Source organism: Amblyomma maculatum, chromosome 2 (assembly GCF_055883805.1).
Source record: "Amblyomma maculatum isolate TAMU_Amacu chromosome 2, ASM5588380v1, whole genome shotgun sequence".
Classification (NCBI taxonomy): domain Eukaryota; kingdom Metazoa; phylum Arthropoda; class Arachnida; order Ixodida; family Ixodidae; genus Amblyomma; species Amblyomma maculatum.
This window is the reverse complement of record NC_139345.1, coordinates 48,674,758-48,693,315: the sequence shown is the minus strand read 5'-3', so window position 1 is coordinate 48,693,315 and position 18,558 is coordinate 48,674,758. Positions and strand designations below refer to the sequence as shown.

Here is an 18,558-nt window from a genome sequence, read left to right as displayed (position 1 = left end):
CTGTACCTCTGTGCGAGCTGTTGAAGCGATCGAGTACACGTGTCGAACTTTATACTTAGCAGGGTAGATGTGTAGGCCTGTTGGTGAGACATAAGGAAACCGCCCTGCGTTGTCTCCACCCTCCGTCCTGTGCCTGCTGCGGTTTTATTTTCCTTATGAACTTTAGACGAGTATCGCTTTTCATTGATGACGAAGTTAAGGCCGCCATGTTTTTGTCGTTCGAATAAGCTTGAAAGAAATAGCTTAGTGCATTGTCTTGCATAATTAGGAAAAAGAAAGGCCTATACACCCAAGAAAATAACTTAAAAATTTGATTCTCGGCTTCAGCGCTCGCGACAACAAAATGAAGCCCCTCAGACACGTTGAACGTAACCAATTATGCTGACTGCTGCACTTGACTATGAAGCTGACTTTTACTTAGTGGCTGTCTACCTGATTCTTTGTATCGTACCTGTGCGTAGGATGGAGCGGAAATAAAACAATATTTGAATCTCAATTCGCAATGTGCAGCTTCGTAAATATATACGTGCTTATTAAATCCTTGATTCGATTTGAAGTGCCTCGGCTAGCGATAGCTTTCATGTGGAAATTCGCGTTGCAAGATATTCTAACCTAACTTGAAAGGAAAGATCACTGCTTATTTAATTGCCACAGAACTCAGAGTTGCAAATTGTTTTTTAACGTTTTATATGGGTGTAGTGTCGGTCGCTTTTCTAATGAAGGATTCTACCTTTTACGTCCTGTGTTTTGTTAAATGATGCTAATTTTCTACCCTCTTTCGATGCGCATTTACTGACTAGTTTTCTGGTCTGCGTGCTTTCCTTACTTCGAAGTACAGAGCTCATATCTCATTGTACTGCCTTGTTTGCAGTTTTGTCATGGACGTCTGGTTAATCTTCCCACAGCTCTCTGGTTTATTTCTATCCCTGTCTGAACTTCTGCCCTTTAGCACGAAACCAGATTCCAGAAGGTAAGCCCTGGCATTTTTTTTTTCCAAATATATCTCGCTACTTCATACCTATTGCAGCCTTTTAATGCTCTCTGCTTCATTATTGCGGCATCTCTTCATCTCTTCGCCCTAGTAGCCTGTGTATTCTTATCATTCACTGATCGCCCCCCCCCCCCCCCCCCCCCCCCCCTGTGTAGACCAACACCTTGTTTGCAAACGAACTGTGGGTGAACACTAGGCTTAGCACCCATAAAAATACATGAAGGCGAAAGTTTTCAAAGCAGTTTTATAATTTCACAAGGCAACTATGATGTCGTTTGTTTGGTACAGGACAACTGTGGACATCCTAGAACAGATTGTGAAAGCTTGAAGCGCAGTTAATAGGGGCAGTATATTTAAAGCACCAGGAAACGTTTGGGGGTGCCGGTTAAAGCTAAAGGGGGAGGGAGGGGGTGGGGGTTGGGGGGGGGGGGGGGGGGCTAGTTGTGAGTTTCTTCCGAATCTTGCAAGTTTATCTTGAAGCCTGGCGTATGCTTCCATATGCACTGAGGTTGCTTACTAATAACGGCCGTTGAAGGTGTGCAGTCTATTAAAAAAAAAAAACAAAAAAAAAAAACGACATTCACAACGACGAACGATAAACGTCAAGACAAGGAAACCAAAGATAACGGCCCTCTTTAGTAGATGGCGGCACAGATGGCTCTCTATTCAATCGTGGACGATGCCAGCGTCCGCAAAAGAGACTTGTGTAAGCAGACGGGGCATTTTGTCGTCTGCTGCTGCACGCAATTCGTCGATCGTGCTGCATGCGGACTGCCTTAAGCTTAAAGGTTTGTATCATTTCAGTAACAGTATTTATGAAGGAAGTTAGACTGTGCGGTAGCATGTCGGACCACACGAGAAGCTGTCGCGATTGCGAGAATCCCCCAGCGAATGTCTCATTTTCCTTGGGTATGTCGGTCTTTCAAAATGACGTAACAAAATGACGTAACATACTTAGTCACACTTTTTCTTCAAAACATTAGCTAACTTTTATCCATCTGCGGTGTTTATTGGTGTTCCCCGAAACTGGAAAATTATTTGGGTAAGTTTTTTTGCACGTGTTTTTAGGAGCCGTGCGCGCGACCTGCATTCCCATCTGTTTCGCGGCGTTTGAAATATACTCCGCCTCTGTAATGAGGCCTCGTAGTTCCAAAATATGTTCTACAATGTCCACAATTACTCTGTACCGAATGACGACATCATCGGTGCACTGTGAAATCAGAAAACGGTTTTGAAATATTTTGGTTCCAGGTATTCCTATGGACGCTAAGCCTGTAGTGGTGCTGGTCCGTATGTATATTCCGTCAATCTTGATATTTCACTCCCTTGCATTGTAAGCACTTGATGAGTGGTCTCGTTCAATGCCGTCAGACGCGATTTATTTGGGTTGAAAATGAAGCTTAGAGCGTCTCCTTTGTCTGCACAACTATGAAACAGTGCCTATGAATCTTCTTGGCTATCAGCCAATAGTTATAATAGGCAATAGTTATAAAATATTAGCTTCTTTATGAATAATTTTTATCAACATTTCAGTAACATTCTGCATATTGGCTGCGACAGTGCACTGCAACATTCGTAGCTGAATATCAAGCCTTTTTAAAATGGGAGTTCTTGGGAACAAAAAACAAAATAAAAACTACAACTGAATCTGCAGTCAGCAATTCACAAACGGCGAGAAGTCAAATGAATCGAGGAGCCCAGCAGACTTGCCCACAATATTTCCGATAGTTTACAGATGGTCTTATCTTGGAATATCTAGGAAGCAGTGAATGTAAATTCATTTTTGGTGGCTCTCCTCATTTCCATTTCAACCTGGGCAATCTGTCAAGTTGAAATGTGCTACCTTTTAATGCGTCATTGAAGATTGGCTCATATGTTAGCTGGGACTCCTGGTGAAGAATCGCAAACAATTTCATAACACTTCTTGTGCTATGAATCAAAACGAGTTGTTTCTACTTCCTAGGACGTAGAAGCAGGTATGTATTTTCAGTACGACACGACAAAGGTCAGCGCCGTACATGCACGGAGAAACCGCTACGTTTCCCTCACGGCATAAACCTTCAGTGGGTTAGAGACATGTGAATAAATTCGCAACTGTTATGAACTGGTCTTTATTTTGATGTTTGCCAGTAGTGTGCCACAACAAAAGGCATATAGGCGCTGAGGAGTAGGTAGTACTAAAAGCTGGCTGTCGCCTTTTTTATGCTGTGTAGTGCTTCTGACATGGTCTGCTCCATTAAAATTGTGTCTCAGCCGATTATGTCTTGTCACGATTCTGCTCCGTGTCCGGGTATCAAGGCTCCGAGTCCACGAGATCAGGGGAACGAAAGGTGAGTTTATAAATTATTTGCAGTCATGGTACTACGCACAACAACATAGCCACTTGGGCCGAAAGCTACTGGCTAATGGCGACCATCTTCGCACAGCGACGGCCAAGGAGACTCCGTCATGTCCGCTCCAGGCGAGTAACACTGCACTCGACGACGCTCACGAAAGTCTCCCCCGACAAGCGGCAGCATTTTTTTTTTTTTATATAGGCCCCAAAGACCGTTGTCATTCAAACTGTCCCCTCCGGAGTCAGGAGTTGGCGGCGGCCCATGAGGTTCAACAGTAGCGCGCTGGTATCCCGCCGCGACGCGAAGGGGGGAGAGGAGGGCTTGGCCCAGGCGTCGGATTGTCTGGCGCAAGTTGAGACTTGCTCGTCGGTAAGGCTTCACCTCACTGCGTGTAAGTCATGCGGCTCAGCACCTTGGCTTGTAAAGGAGCGCCGCTCGCCGGTAACCGCTTGGCTCCAGTCTTCGACCGCTGCAGCAGCTGCGGAAACGACGGCTAGAAGCCCGATCATAACAGTGTCAGCTGGGGAGCGAGCTTGACGTCTTGTGGTGGCAAAGGGAGAGTGAATCGTAGTAGGGGCGCCACGACATTGGTCAGGAGAGCAGGCGACTGTCTCTGTTATGTAGGTGACTCGTAATGTTTCGTAATGTTTGTTGGAGAATGTTGGAGAACGCGAGGTAAGGGGCCCGAAGCCGAGAAACCATGATAAAATATGCTCATTTCTGTAACTGTTAGTAACAAAAACGACGTCTAAGACATGCATGGCCCACCTGCACCTCACTGTCATTTGCCTCTATGAACGCCGTGTGTCCTTCGGTAATTCGTGGCTACCTGATGTTTGGCATTGCCGGGAAGTCGAACACAATAAACTTGTACGTTTCTGTGCTTAATTATTGCAAAATAAGTTAGAAAGCGCCCTCGACGTGCGCTGAGGGCAACGTACGTATGTAGCGCAAAAATGTATGTAAACGCTCTTGATCACAGTTGCTCCGGATGTCCCTTGCATTCTTGTCAATTTCGTGTCTCGTGATGATTTTCACCTGCAAGTATTAATAACAAAACATCAATCTGCTGGCTCACCGAGACCATCTCATTAACGCGCCTCGTAAACACAGTTGTTCTTTACTGCTTTTTTTTTTCTCTTAATGCTTGCACAAAGGCTGCCACGGGTGTGTGCCCCTTTCTGGCGTTATTCCTGCGAACCTCAGGGAAGCAGATGTACGTCGTTATTGTGCTTGCTTAGTACTTTGTACAGAGCAGTGCGAATTTTCAGAGCATTGAAAAAAAGGGGACGGCAACAGCTTCTTGGGACAAGCGGTAAATTAACGCTGTAGGACAATAATAGAAAATGCTTGCAGAAATATTTCCGGTTAGTGATGAAAACAGGACTTTGAATCAAGAAGACTGCAGTGTTCTTTATTTTAAAGGCGCGTGCTTTTCGAGCATTCATTTCTAGCTTAAACATATTTTTAAGTCGTTTGCGACCGCTTGAGGATGCCTTAGACTCCAGGTGTGTTTATTCTGTGTTGCGGTGTGCATAAATAAAAATAAATAAAAACTAAATGCAAGAAATCATCCGTCAGATGCGAAAAATCTTTAACACACACTATGCACAGCCTACATAAACACAACATATACACGCGCAAGATGTTTAAGCAGCGAGACACGCAACGGCAACAGAACTACGAAAACAAATATTGATTTGTGTCTTGCTGATGAACTGATAACAATTTTATGGACGTGATGGTATGATTCATGCAGATAGTTAATTTAAGAGGACCAGATTGACCAGAGAATTCTGGGTTTGTTTAGGCAGAGGGAAAGTGCGCCTATAGTCGCGAGAAAAAGTAAGTGACGTCCTCGAAAGTTCCGAACCTTGTCATATGCACGTGGCGACACCTGACGCGCGGCACCTGTACGATGTCGGGGCACGTTAAAGATGATCAGATGGCTGAAAGTATTAATCCGGAGTTTTTCATTAGGCGTCGTTCATAGCCTGAGTATGTTAAACCTGACGTACCATTTTTTCTCCGTGCTCGTCATTTTCCTCAAGGTACATGCAGCTCAAGCCTCTGCCCAGAATGAGATAGCTGCCGCGCTTTTCCTTTCATCAAACCCTTCTCCTTCCCTATCTAACATACTCACCCACGAAACCATTGAGTTTCCATTCCGGGCGTTTTCGACACCTTTGATAGCACAGGCTGATTGCCCACGTTCCCGTGAAGACTGCGTTGACGACGGCGAACGCTACGTAAAGGGGATCGTACGAGCCAAGAGCGTCTCGAACATAGCCTGCGAGTGAGAATAAAAAGGTGCTCGTAAGAAAATTGCACCCACAGAAAAGTCCTACCTATACCATGTATTTCGCTCAGCTAATAGGATCGATAAAAGTAGTAACGTGTAGTACATTAGTGAGAACGTAAATAAAAAGCTCCGTGACAGTGTTAGCCCAGTATCTTGTGAACTGGCATAATAATCAGTGTTAAACGTTGTGATTCATTATAAATTCGAAACCAATACCAAAACCATGCACCCTTCGGTAGCTCAGGGGGTTGTGTGCTTGGCTTCTGAAAATGGGTAGCCGGGCTGGAACTCGGTCGCGGTGGACGCATTTTGTTGGAGGTGAAAAGAAAAAATGCAACCGTGTATTGTGCGATGCCAGTGCATCCCAGAGGTTTGCAGGTGGTTTATGTCTGCCGCCTTCCACTGGCGTCTTCATCACAGTTTTAGTTGATGCGGAACGGTAAACAGAGCATACGATACCATGCCGTACCGTATCGTATCATACCTTACGATACCATACGATATAGTACAATACTGTACCATGCCATAATGTTCCGTACAGTACCTTACAGCGCCGTACCGTACCATAACATATTGTAAACACGGCGTACTTATTAGCCCACAGTCCTAAGAGACTTCTTTACATAAAAACCGCACTACACACATATAGAGACCGCGTGAGCGTGGCTTCTGTGGACAGGGGAGGGCTTGGTCAATACGATCTAAAAGGATTAAAAAAAATGGGCATTACTCCTGCGTTCTTTTTTTAGACTGCCCAACGGGACCTTACAGGTTAAAATGTCATTTCAAGACAAAGAAATTTTAGTGCCTTCGGGAGTCCGCTATATTCTAAGAAAAAAAAGTATGAAATCGCTGATCATGTTTTCTTGGACTGCTGTGACGCAGTTTTCTTCTGGGACGTCCAGGAACTCGTAAGATGGATTTTCCGTTTAACCTTTACGGCAGCAGGTATCCTCCAATTGAAAATGAATGTGGCGTTCCATATGACCTTGTAATGGCGTTCGGCCTGCACAGTATATGGAGAAGTAGGATGGTGGAGTGTCACGCAGACCTTGACGCACTGTCAGTAAGAGAATACTAAATACTTTTAGGAAGCCATAGTGAGGTATTGTGAAGTTGACTGTTGGATTCACTACTTGACTGGCAGCCGCACACTGAAACCTTAGAATCCTTGAAATGACTTCAGCTATATTTTCTAGTTAATATTGCATATCTTGAGTACATTTATGCTTCACTTGGGTGGTCAGGGGTGTTTGAAATTCCCGCGCAAGGTCAAGTGGCTGTGACATATGATTCTGCGGATCTATTTGGAGTTCCTTGTAATACGCTGGTCCCCGACCTTGCAATGTCGAGTTTTCTTATCGCTTGCAAGCTGATATTAATGTCGGATGGAAAGATGTCTGCTTAAACTCACTCTAGAAATTAAATTGAAGTTATCGTACAATTTAAACGGTTAACAAATAGTCTTGAGGGAGTTCAGGTTAGCTATCAGGAGTTTTATTTTTGTCTGTGGTTACATTGCATTGATGAGTCATTTTGTACAAACATCAGATTGTAGAACTTTGCAAGGCATCACATATATGAAGGCGGCGGTGAAGTGAGACCATAGTATAAACACGTGTTAATGATAGGCGAATTTATATGCAGTCGAAGTGAACGAAGCTGAGAGCCAAGACTGAAGTGCTCATTTAAGAGCATCACGTAGTAGACATTTATGAGAAACATCCTTTTCATCCTCTTATATGGGCAAACGTGCAGCATTTTCCCTTAGGTAAACTGGTTACATCGAACTGCTGAATAACCAGCTCCCCCTCCTAGATGCGACGGTTTCCGCTTTCAGCGATGTGGCGATATGCGGGGTAGATTATGTTTCTTGGAAGATGTTACGTTCAGACTTGCAAGACGGTAACAATGTGTGGATGTCTGGGGCCTGAGCACATACTAGGCAAAAGCTGTACTTTTTAGCTAGTATTCACAAATTTTCCGCTCACCGACGACGGGAGGCCGCGCGACGCAAGCGATGCCCGCGATGAAGTTCATGACGCCCAGACTGAGGGGCAATGAACGCTCGTCGAACAGTTCGGCCACCATGACTGTGCAGGTGAAGATGCGACCGCCGCCAGTGAGGCCTGTGAAAAAGCAGCTCGCCAAAAGGACCCAGTAGCGCTTGACGATTGCCATGGCGACCAGCGAGCCTGCTTGTATGGCAAAGCTCCCCAGCATCAGGGCTTCCCCCACTCACTACCTGCGGTGGAGGGCACGAAAAACAATTCATGTGGAACCGTTCTCCTTGCTCGTTATGTTTTCACCTCCTTCGCAATAGTGAGGTTATAAACTGTTATCTAAAACAAGCGGAAACAAGCGGAAACGACGCGTTAGAGGGACATAATTTACGCAATGTAATTCGCTTGCTCGCATGGGTTGGTATAGTTAAAACAATGCGAACAATACACAAATGCACAACCGCTCACTCACGCACTCCTAAGCACGGGATGAAGACACACGCTTTTCGACGGAGAGGAAAGCAAGGCATCGGCGCGCTGTGCGTTGTCAGTACACGTTAAGGAATCCCAGGTGGCTGAGCCATTAGCGGGATCCATTAACGCTAAAACATCATACCCTTAAAGGCAGACCTTGTATCGCTAAACATTTAGAGCGTTAGCTCTACTACGCTAATTCGTGCGTTTTGCGTTATTCCGCGTTTTTCCTGTATCTAGTACCTCCTGTGCGCCACAGATGGTGCCACATGTTCTTGCGCCGCATGTTCACTTCATCTCACTCTGAGCAACAAAAATTGTCATCCTCGTGAAGCCAGGACAAAATTTATTCAAAATAACTACGGTAGTAAAACAGGCACATATTAAGTGGATGCAGCGGGTCCCGCCGAGGATGGCATCTGCACCATTGCTGTTGTGCACGAAGGAAAGCAGGTGAACGGGCTCTAAAAACTAACGACGTGTTAATGTTGGAGGAAGTGGCGATTGCACTGGCCGCCACCCGCTGCGACGCAGCCTACATAATGTCGGACTCGCAACAGGCCTGTCAACATTATATGCGGGGTAGGATAGCGCCACTCGCCCGCAGAATATTATTGGCACATACGAAAAATTCAGATTCGGCTACTAGTAAAAAACAGGTTATATGGATGCCCGGTCACCAGGGGGTGGAGGGGAAGAGACCACTCACGCGGCTGCCTGAGCGCGTTCCTTCCCCGTGGTTCCGCTCAATCCTCCGGTTGTACCGGGGCAACCATACCCCTCCCGCTCATAACTTATGCGGACATTACAAATTATTTACGCTTCTGCAGGAGGGCACTCCCTGGGACCCGCCAAAGGTCTTGACAGATCTGAAGAGTGCCACCTTAGACGGCACCAAACCGGGTGTTTTCTAAATCCCGCCATACTAAAACACGTGGACCCGACATTCACGGGTAGGTGCAAATTCTGCGGGCAGTATGCTGACTTATACCACATGGTGTGGGCCTGCCAGACTCCCAAATCATATCATCGTAAATAAATGTTTTCTCCTCCTCCTCCATCCTCGTGCCGAGGCACGAGAGCATTATGCTATCGCCACAGCCGATGACGCCTCGTGCAAAACGGCAAACACTTTAGTACTGTCCTGTAAACATCGCCGCCTTCAAGTTCCAACTGCAAAACGCTCTCGCAAACATTCAAGAAAATTCGCCGCCCTTTCATTTAAACCATGTAAATACGTGCAACACGTACGCCATCTCAGTAAATGCATAGATCCGTATCTCTGCCAGACAGATTGCCGAGACTCAGCGAGCAACGAGAAGGCAGACTAGCTCATTGCAGGGAAGCTTAGCAAACGCAGAAGCCAGCCAGGATCGAAGGGGCAGCAGCGACTGCGACGGCGGCTGATGGCTAACGCTTGTGAAACTTGATTCAAGATAGCTGAACATCTACAATTTTTGTGTTATTTTGTATGTGTCTATTATGCACTGTGAGTAGGCAATATATTAAAGAGCTCTTAAATGGGCAGCTCAACGAATGACTTCTGGAATCAAAAACGCACGTGCATCTCACCTTCGAGTCGAGAATAAACCCGATGCATATCCTGGCGAGCAGGTCCCCCACGGCGCTAGCTGTGACCAAGGCAACGGCTTGATATCCGGCTAATCCGTTGTCGGAGCCAAAGTCGACGGCAGTCAGCAAGAACGATGACAGGACGAAGAGCGAAGCGGCCCTCGAAGCTGCCAGGTGCATATAGGGCACGGTGGCCAATGACCGCAGGTTGCGCGCAAGTGTGGTCGAAAGCGACCCACTCTTTCCGAGCAGGGAGTCCGCCTCATGCGGCTGCGGAATGGCGGAGATGGGCCTGCGTTAACAGCGCTATTCTGAACCGTAGTGTGCTTAGAAAAAGTTGTTCTCTATTCAATTATTTTTGGTTTTTGCCTGCTTTGCCTGCAAAAGATCAGCCGATGAATTTCACTGTTTTTATTGATATCAATCCTCGCGTCACAGGTGGCAGCCGCCAGCGTTAAGCGTAAAAAAGAATGAACCGTGGTATCTACGTCTACAACTCCAAGGCTAAAACAGCTTTGTTCGTATTTGTTAAGCACAGTTATTTTGAGGTATACTGTGATATAACGCATGCTTAAACATACTCTTTGCTCGCTGAAGTTGAGTAACGTGGCAGCGAATGACAATGAAGTTGTCGTAACAGTTAAAAGAGGAGACGAAAACAGTGCCTGTTATTTGATGAAGCTAGCAATGTTGCTGGCGCCATATTCCACACAAGAAGGATGCAAGATTGTACGCATAAATATCCATTTAAGCGACCTTAGAGCAGTAGAGCCTTATAAGTGGACCCCGCGATTGCTCTTCTAAGGCAGAGCTCTCCAGTTAAAGTACTTAGACTCTCGAGTCGAAATTATAGTGACTTATGCAAAGGTTGTTCAAGAATTTGAACTTGGTGGTGGCGTGATGCGGGAGGGTAGGAAGCGAAGCGCCTAACTCTGACCGCGATTAACTATGACCATGGTGCGGTGGCTGCAGCTGTGTTTCGAAGCTTACTCTGTTTTCGTTTTTGCAGAATCCAAAGAGGCACAGAAAGTTATCAGCTTCTTTTGGATAATTCACCATTTTCCATCATCTTTTTCTCTGCTATCTTTACATGCAGCACTTGATATTTTGTATGCATGGGACAGCGATTGGCGTTGCCAAGGCATTTTGCCCCACGGATTGAAATCCGAGAGGTGCGAGGTTTGCGTCTTTCGGCACCTATAATAAAAAACTCTTGTAGTTTGCCTCGGCGTTCTAGGCGAGCTGAACGACAGACGTGCTTGCTTTCTCAGGGAAGCTTTATATCATGCAACAACAATTTTAAAGTTGCGTATATGCGTGTAAGCCTAGAAACAAAGGCGCAACGCCGTGCCCGTCACCCGTAAGCTGATCTATGGCAAATGAAATCGAGAGTCGAAGGAAAGAGTGAATGATTTTATTGCGATAGCAATACTGTGCCATGTTTCGGCCCCCGTCGCGTCGTCCCGGGAAGGGCCACGTTTAGCGTTGAACAGTCGCGAAGAAAAAGAAGAAGAAGAACATTGAACCCTTCTCATTTATATGTGGGCTGGTAGCTTACGCTCTCACGTCATACTCTTAAAGGGTGAGATTAAGTGTCCCCAATAATGTAGCACCTCGCACTGATACGGCGGGATAGGGGAATAATGTAGCAGGCAAAAGAAGCTTCCGCCGTTGCTTTCGCAATTCAACTAGGAATAACCACAGTTAAACCACAACTGATTTTTTTAAACACTGAATGGCGATTATTGAAAGTGTTTGACCGGTTTTTGGGGTTTGATTTCCCAATCGACTTAGGCTATAAGAGACACCTTAGTTGAGGGCTCCAGAAGTTTCGACCACCTGGGTTTCTTTAACGTGTATTGACATCGCACAGCCCACGGAGGACTTGCTTTTCGCCTTTATCGAAAAGTAGCCGCCTCGGCCGGGATTCGATCCCGCATCCTTGGGCACATGTAGTCTAGCGCCTTAACCACTCTGGTGGACAGTGGTAGAGTCTGGAAGAGCTTTTCTAGAGCCCCATCTGACAGTCCTAGCAGTTTGCGTACAACCAAATGTGCGTATATGCTGATATGTTACGTTAACAGCCTGCGTGATTGCATCCTTAAGCATCGTTGTTAAGAGCCTGATTTCACACTGTCATTAATACGGTACAGCTGCAGATTTTCTTTCGAAGACCCATGAAATGTGGTGAAATTAGCCTTATCTATGGCATCAGGTAATCAATAGTCTACTCGGCTGAATTCACACGATGAGGAAGCCATATTAGATGAGATGGTCACTGATAAGACTAAAGAATCACGTTTTCTTACCTGGACGTCGTAAAGGACTCGACAAGGCTCTTCGAACAAGACTGTGCAAATGACATCGTTTGAAAACTACTGCCTCGGGGACGCTCGATGTTTGGGAGCGGTGGCATTGAAGGCTCGGTGTCGTCTCCTCCGGAGGTGCTGTCATCTCCCCGCGGAACCCGATCGACAAAAATGCAGCCGAAGAGCATGTTCAGTTCCAGAGCGCCCAGTATGAGTAGCGCAGTGCGAAACTCGAAGGCCTGCCTCAGAGCTTCGACAATGAGCGGAGAAACGAATCCGGACACGGCGGTGACAACAAACAGCAGCCCCATGGCCGTACCCCGGTAACGCACGAAGTGACGGGCCACCACCGTGAAAGGCAGCAGCTCCTCGCAGGCCACACCAAGTCCTGCAAACGATTCAGGAGAGGACGCATAGCGCACGACAACCTTAAATTGACTCAATGAATATAATGAAAGACAGAGCTGACGTAAGCAGGCTTCTCTAATTAATATGGGTTGACACATGTGTGGTGGAGTTTGAAAAAGAAAAACATCATTAGGTAGTACTTTTGATGCTGGACATTGTACAAAACAGAATATTGGTACAAGTGCATGGAAAACAAACGATTGCTTTTTTTTTTTTTCAGATACAGGCACTTTATTTTAAGCGTAAATATTAAGCGTTGCCTAAGTCCATGGCTGATCGTCGCATCGAAACAAATTCAGCCCAGCCTTTGCACTTAAGCTAAGTTGACTGTCGAAATGGTGTACGAATATGTACGCATACGCACGGCGCGTCGCAAAGGAAACAGAGCTTGCTTCCGATGCCAGCATGATAAGGGTCTGCTGGAGGGTCTAATTTAAACTGCTATTGGAGAGGCAGGCATAAACGCATTCCAATAATAGGCTGGCTTCTTTACTCGGCAGCGTGAAATGTGTTGTGGACTGGTTTTAATAACATTGTTGTATGCAACCATTTCTGCCTCCAAAAATGCATATATGTACCTCTCAAATGCGCGAACTTCGTGCAAACAAAAGCAAAGCAGAACTGTACAACAATAACTAACATGTGCTGAGTATCTCAATGGCTATATAACCGACCTAAAATGTCTTTAACGACACATGTAACTTTTATTTCGCTCATCTGGTCTTGCGAAGTTTCAAAATACGTGCATTCATACTCTTTTGCGACAGAAGAGGGGAGTACGAATAGTGTCACATGTCATATCTGGGGAAAACATGAGCGTCGAATAAGCAACCGTTGAGGGGGAAGGGGCAGAGCTGCATTTTGTCTTCCTGAGGTGTGTAATGCTGTAGGAGCGAAGCATAGGTACTCGTATCGACTCACCGTACAGGACACCGTAAAGGAAGATGACGAGTCCCAGGCTGTCGGCCAGCGCGCAGGCCATCACGGGCAGTGCACACAGCAAGGCGCCGGCCACCAGCAAAATCCGATCCGAGAGCCAGAGGCCAAGTAAGCCGTACAAGGGACCTACACAGAGCAACATGAGAGACAAAATGTGCCATCCGGCTGCGTGCTGATGAGGACACATCAGTGGTGTGACATTTATTGCAGAAATACTTCATGATATTGAACACTGCATATTTTTGAGATTACAGTTTTGAGTTAGTACAGCTTAGCATGTGCTGAACAGTAAAGCTCATGTAGTAACAATCTTGGTCCAAGCTTGTCTGAACCAAAAGAAAGGTAAAAACAAAGAGCAACTATGTCCTCGTAATTAAGCCTACTATATGGTTAGATAACAAAAGTTGGTTAACCATGATGTCCAGGTAGAGCTTGAAAGAAAACATATCGCAGGGCAGTTATTAATGTGTAATGCAAATATTTGCGCGTCGGCTGTGGTATCACATCAAAATCTTTTACAAAGGTGTGCTTTTCGTTCTCGATGCAATGTCGAACAGAGGAGAATCCGGAGTCGCCTCATTGGGAGAGACCGAAAGTCAAGCCCACACTTGGCCAGGACCGCAATGATAGTCTAAAATGAAATTCGTCCCTAAGGATTGCTTACAGCTCGGGAATAGAAATACGTGTGGAACTTCTGCGTATGTACAGTCGAATTAAGCACTGGGTGGTAGGAACGCAGTGGTGCAATTAGTGTTTGAAGCAGGTAAATTCTATTTTGGTGAAAGATGCGACCTTCACGGAAATGGTGAGGCGACGGTAGATATTCGCGAGTTTTGGTATGCATTGCATTCGTGGACAGAGTGCAATCCCTGACGACGTCGCCCGTTGACGGGAGCGTCCGAAGGATGCCCGAAATTTGGTGTAGAGTTGCGCAGGCATGTCGTTGAGTAAGGTCATTGCCAAAAAAGTCCCTTTGACTAGGATCCATCTCAGTGATATCAGTCGCAAGCTCAATGCTCTGAACGCGGCATCTAAGGCCGGCAGTGTAGTGGAGGGTAGGGCTCTGTACGCAGGGGTGGGGGATAACCTTCAGAACTGCAGAAAGGCACGATAACGTCGCCAGCCGTAAGTATTCAGTTCAGTTCAGGCGTTCAGTCGTGTCCGACTCTTCGTGACCCTATGGACCATGTCACGCCACGCTTTCCGGTCTCTCACTATCTTCCTAACATCACATAACTTCATCTGCAGTGCCTCGAGGATGTCATCTAACCATCGCGTTCGCTGCCTACCCCTTCTTTGGCAACCCTCAACCTTTCCCGACATCAAATATTTCTCCAGCGACTCCTCTCTTCTCATCAGATGACCAAAGTAGCTGAGCTTTAACTTTAGAATTTGACCCTCCAATGAGCAGTCAGGGTTTATGGTCGACAATATCGACTGATTTGATCTTCTGGCAGTCCAAGGAACTCTCAAGAGTCTTCGCCAGCACCACAATTCAAACGCGTCAATTCTTCGGCGGCCAGCCTTTTTCACAGTCCAACTCTCGCATCCATACATCACAACTGGAAAGACCATAGCACGAGTTATACGGATCTTGGTTGGCAGACTAATGTCTCTGCTCTTTACTAGGCGGTCAAGGCTAACCATTGCTCTCTTTCCCAGAAGCAGGCGTCTCCTAATTTCATGGCTGCAGTCTCCTTCCGAGGTAATCTTCGAGCCCAAGAAGAGAAAATCTGTCACAGCTTCCACTTCTTGTCCATTGATGCTCCAGGACTTGATAGGGCAAGACGCCATGATCTTTGTGTTTTTAATGTTCAGTTTAAGCCCAAACTTGTCACTCTCTTCTTGTACGCGCATCAGAAGTCTCTTGAGTTCCACTTCACATTCTGCCATTAAAGTGGTATCATCCGCATATCTAAGGTTGTTGATACGTTTTCCAGCAATCTTCACTCCAGCTGAAGACTCGTCCAGACCGGCCTTCCTCATGATGCACTCCGCATATAGGTTAAATAGACAGGGCGACAGTATGCAGCCTTGCCTCACTCCTTTCTCAATCGGAAACCAATCAGTAAGACCATGTCCAGTTTTGACTGTGGCCTTTTGCCCTTCATACATGTTCCTGAGGAGACAGATGAGGTGAATTGGAACTCCCATCTCTTGGAGAGCTTGTCACAATCTGCTATAATTTACGCAGTCAAACGCTTTCGCATAATCAATAAAGCAGAGGTAGATGGGTTTCTGGAACTCTCTTGCTTTTTCCATGATCCAGCGAAGGTTGGCAATTTGGTCTCTAGTTCCTCTGCCATTGCGAAACCCAGCCTGCACGTCCGGAAGCTCCCGATCCACATACTGCTGCAGCCTACCTTGGAGGATTTTCAACATCACCTTGCTAGCATGTGAAATAAGCGCGATCGTGCGGTAGTTGGAACAATCTTTGACACTGCCTTTCTTTGGAATGGGGATGTAAACTGACCTCCTCCAATCCTGTGGCCACTGCAGGGTTGTCCAAATCTTCTGACATAATGTATGCAGAATGTTAACAGCGTCATGGTTGAGGTTTTGAAGCAACTCAGCTGGAATGCCATCAATTCCGCTGGCTTTGTTCTTAGCAGGGCTGGCTAAGGCCCATTCAACTTCACTCTTCAGGATGCCCGGCTCGAGATCAGTGATCACAACCGTCTTATGTTGGGTTTACGCATTCGGGTCCTTCTTGTACAGTTCTTCTGTGCATTCCTGCCACCTCTTCTTTATCTCTGAGGCTTCAGTGAGGTCCTTGCCTCGTTGGTCCTTTATCACGCCTAGCTTAGCACAGAAGCTTCCTTTGATATCTTTGATTGTCTTATACGGACCTCTTGTGTTCCTTAATTGGCTGTTGTCCTCAACTGCTTGGCATTGTATGTTCAGGAAGGCATTCTTATCTCTCCTTGCTATTTACTGAAAATCCGCATTGAGAGCCTTGTATCTTTCTCTTTCTCCCATAACTTTTGCCATCCTCCTTTCCTCACCTATTTGCAAAGCCTCTTCAGATAACCAGTTTGCTTTCTTGCATTTCTTTTGCTTTGGAACTACCTTAGTAGCAACTTCTTGTATTGTATCACGAACATCAGTCCACATCTCTTCGGGCTCTTTGTCTTCTAGATCTAATTCTTGAAATCGATTCCTCACTTCCACAGCATATTCTAATGGAATTTGATCCAGATCATACCTGAAAGGCCTTCTAGTTTTCTGCGTTTTCCTCAATCGAAGCTTAATTTTGGCAAGAAGAAGCTGATGATCGGTGCCACAATCGGCCTCAGGCCTTGTTTTTACTGCTTGTATAGAGCTTCTCCATCTCTGCCGGCAAATAATATAATCGATCTGATTCCTGTACAGACCGTCCGGTGAAGTCCATGTGTACAGGCGCCTCTTGTGCTGTTGAAAATGAGTATTTGCTATGGTCAGGTTGTTTTCTTGACAAAACTCTACTAGCCTCTGCCCAGCTTCATTTGGCTCACCAAGACCGAACTTGCCTGTAATTCCGGATATTTCTTCACTCCCTACCTTAGCATTCCAGTCTCCTATGAGAAAAACGACGTCTGATGATGGGGTGCGATCTAAAAGGCATTGTAGGTCCGCATAAAATCTCTCAACGTCAGCTTCTTCAGGAGTAGTGGTCGGTGCATAGACTTGGATAACTGTTATGTTCAAAGGGTGACCTTGGATCCGAAGTGACATCATTCGGTCGTTTTTGGGGTTGTACCCTAGCACTGCTTTGCCCATTCTTCTGTTTACTATGAGAGCGACCCCATTCCTTCTCTTGGATTCGTGCCCACAATAAAAGACATAATGGTCGCCGGAGTTAAATTCTCCCATTCCGGTCCACTTCAGCTAATCTGTGGTAATGCAATAGTATATCATCAAGCGTTTGACGTACGCATGTTTTGTATCTGCGATTTAAATCAATTACCTTCATCGAAGCACTCATCAATTTCGCAAATAATTCATTAAATTTATTTTACTAGCGACGAAGCTTGTTGGCGAACGAAAGGAGAACACGGGAGAAGTCTAATATCTGGTGGTTTGGTCATTTTAGAGGTTGCGTGACGAAGCCGGGGATTTGCTTCACATCGTTAGCTTGATGTTTTTTTTTTAACCTGATGGGAGATTGTACAGCTTTCAGGAGCAGTTATTTTTGTACAGTTTATAGCTATGTACTGAAATGTTCAAGCATATCGACCTAAAAATGGGGACTGACAGAGAGCTACTTTTTCGGATGCCCTGTCGTATGCGACTGAGAAACCGATCGAGGGCGAAAAATGTTTCCTGAATAGTTATGTATCCTGCTCCCAAAATCCTTGTGCTAACACGATTGCCCTCTTAAACTCTCCGTACCACTCGGGCATAGAACATCATGATCGGCTATATTGAATGCTTCGCTATTTATTGCATTGTGGAGCACGTATACCTGAAAGCTGGGACATGATGATGGCGACCGTGAGCGGCCACGATGCCTCTTCCCGGTTTACGTTCAGCATGTCCATGAAGCCCACGTACAAGACGGACTCGGATTTGGCCAGCATCATACCGAAGAAGACGAACACTGCCGCACAAGCAGCCACAGGCCAGCAGGCCCGAGAATCAGGCAGCGCCATTGCGGGAGCGGCTGCTGTCAGAGTCGCTCAAGGAGATATGCAAATAGTTTGGCAAGCCTTTTAACACCTGCGTGAGAAACAAACAAGACGCGGTGAGATTGGTGAAGCATATATGTACCCTTGCAATATATATGTATATATACACACAGGCTATGCGAGCATCTTTTTCCTCATGAAGATGATTCAATGAATTATACTATTTTAGTATAACAATGTATATTTTATATATATTCATTATATCATATTTACTATAAAAGTGGTTTCGTACCCGGCTTATGTCGTTGCCTCAATGAGAATTGCTGTGAGAGTGTTACGAACATTTAAATGTCAGGATGAGGATAGGAGTATTAGTAGTATCCACTATTAGTCTGTCGCGTATCTGGAGCTTGCTTTCCTTGCTAAGCATGAGTTAGTCATTCAAGCCACAAGTTAGAGCCCCGAAATAAACTTCAGCGCTACCACATTCCCCCAAAAAGCCTTCAGCATGCATAACTTGTTTTTGTATAATAAGTTAGAATAGTAATTGTATGTATGTGATGTGCCTATATATATATATATATATATATATATATATATATATATATATATATATA

The 18,558-nt window shown here is 45.7% G+C and overlaps 1 protein-coding gene across 1 annotated transcript; it reads right to left on the bottom strand.

Moving 5' to 3' along the window:
- Positions 1 to 4,266: 4,266 nt before the first annotated feature.
- LOC146198575 (monocarboxylate transporter 12-like) lies at positions 4,267 to 18,028 on the bottom strand. The gene is made up of 7 exons (XM_084592620.1): positions 17,779 to 18,028; positions 13,317 to 13,460; positions 11,994 to 12,375; positions 9,672 to 9,970; positions 7,621 to 7,866; positions 5,471 to 5,617; positions 4,267 to 4,365 (listed from the first exon to the last, which is right to left on the bottom strand). Exons 1-7 carry the CDS (start codon positions 17,963 to 17,965, stop codon positions 4,337 to 4,339), a joined length of 1,434 nt encoding a protein of 477 aa, XP_084448746.1. The 5' UTR covers positions 17,966 to 18,028; the 3' UTR covers positions 4,267 to 4,336.
- Positions 18,029 to 18,558: the final 530 nt, after the last annotated feature.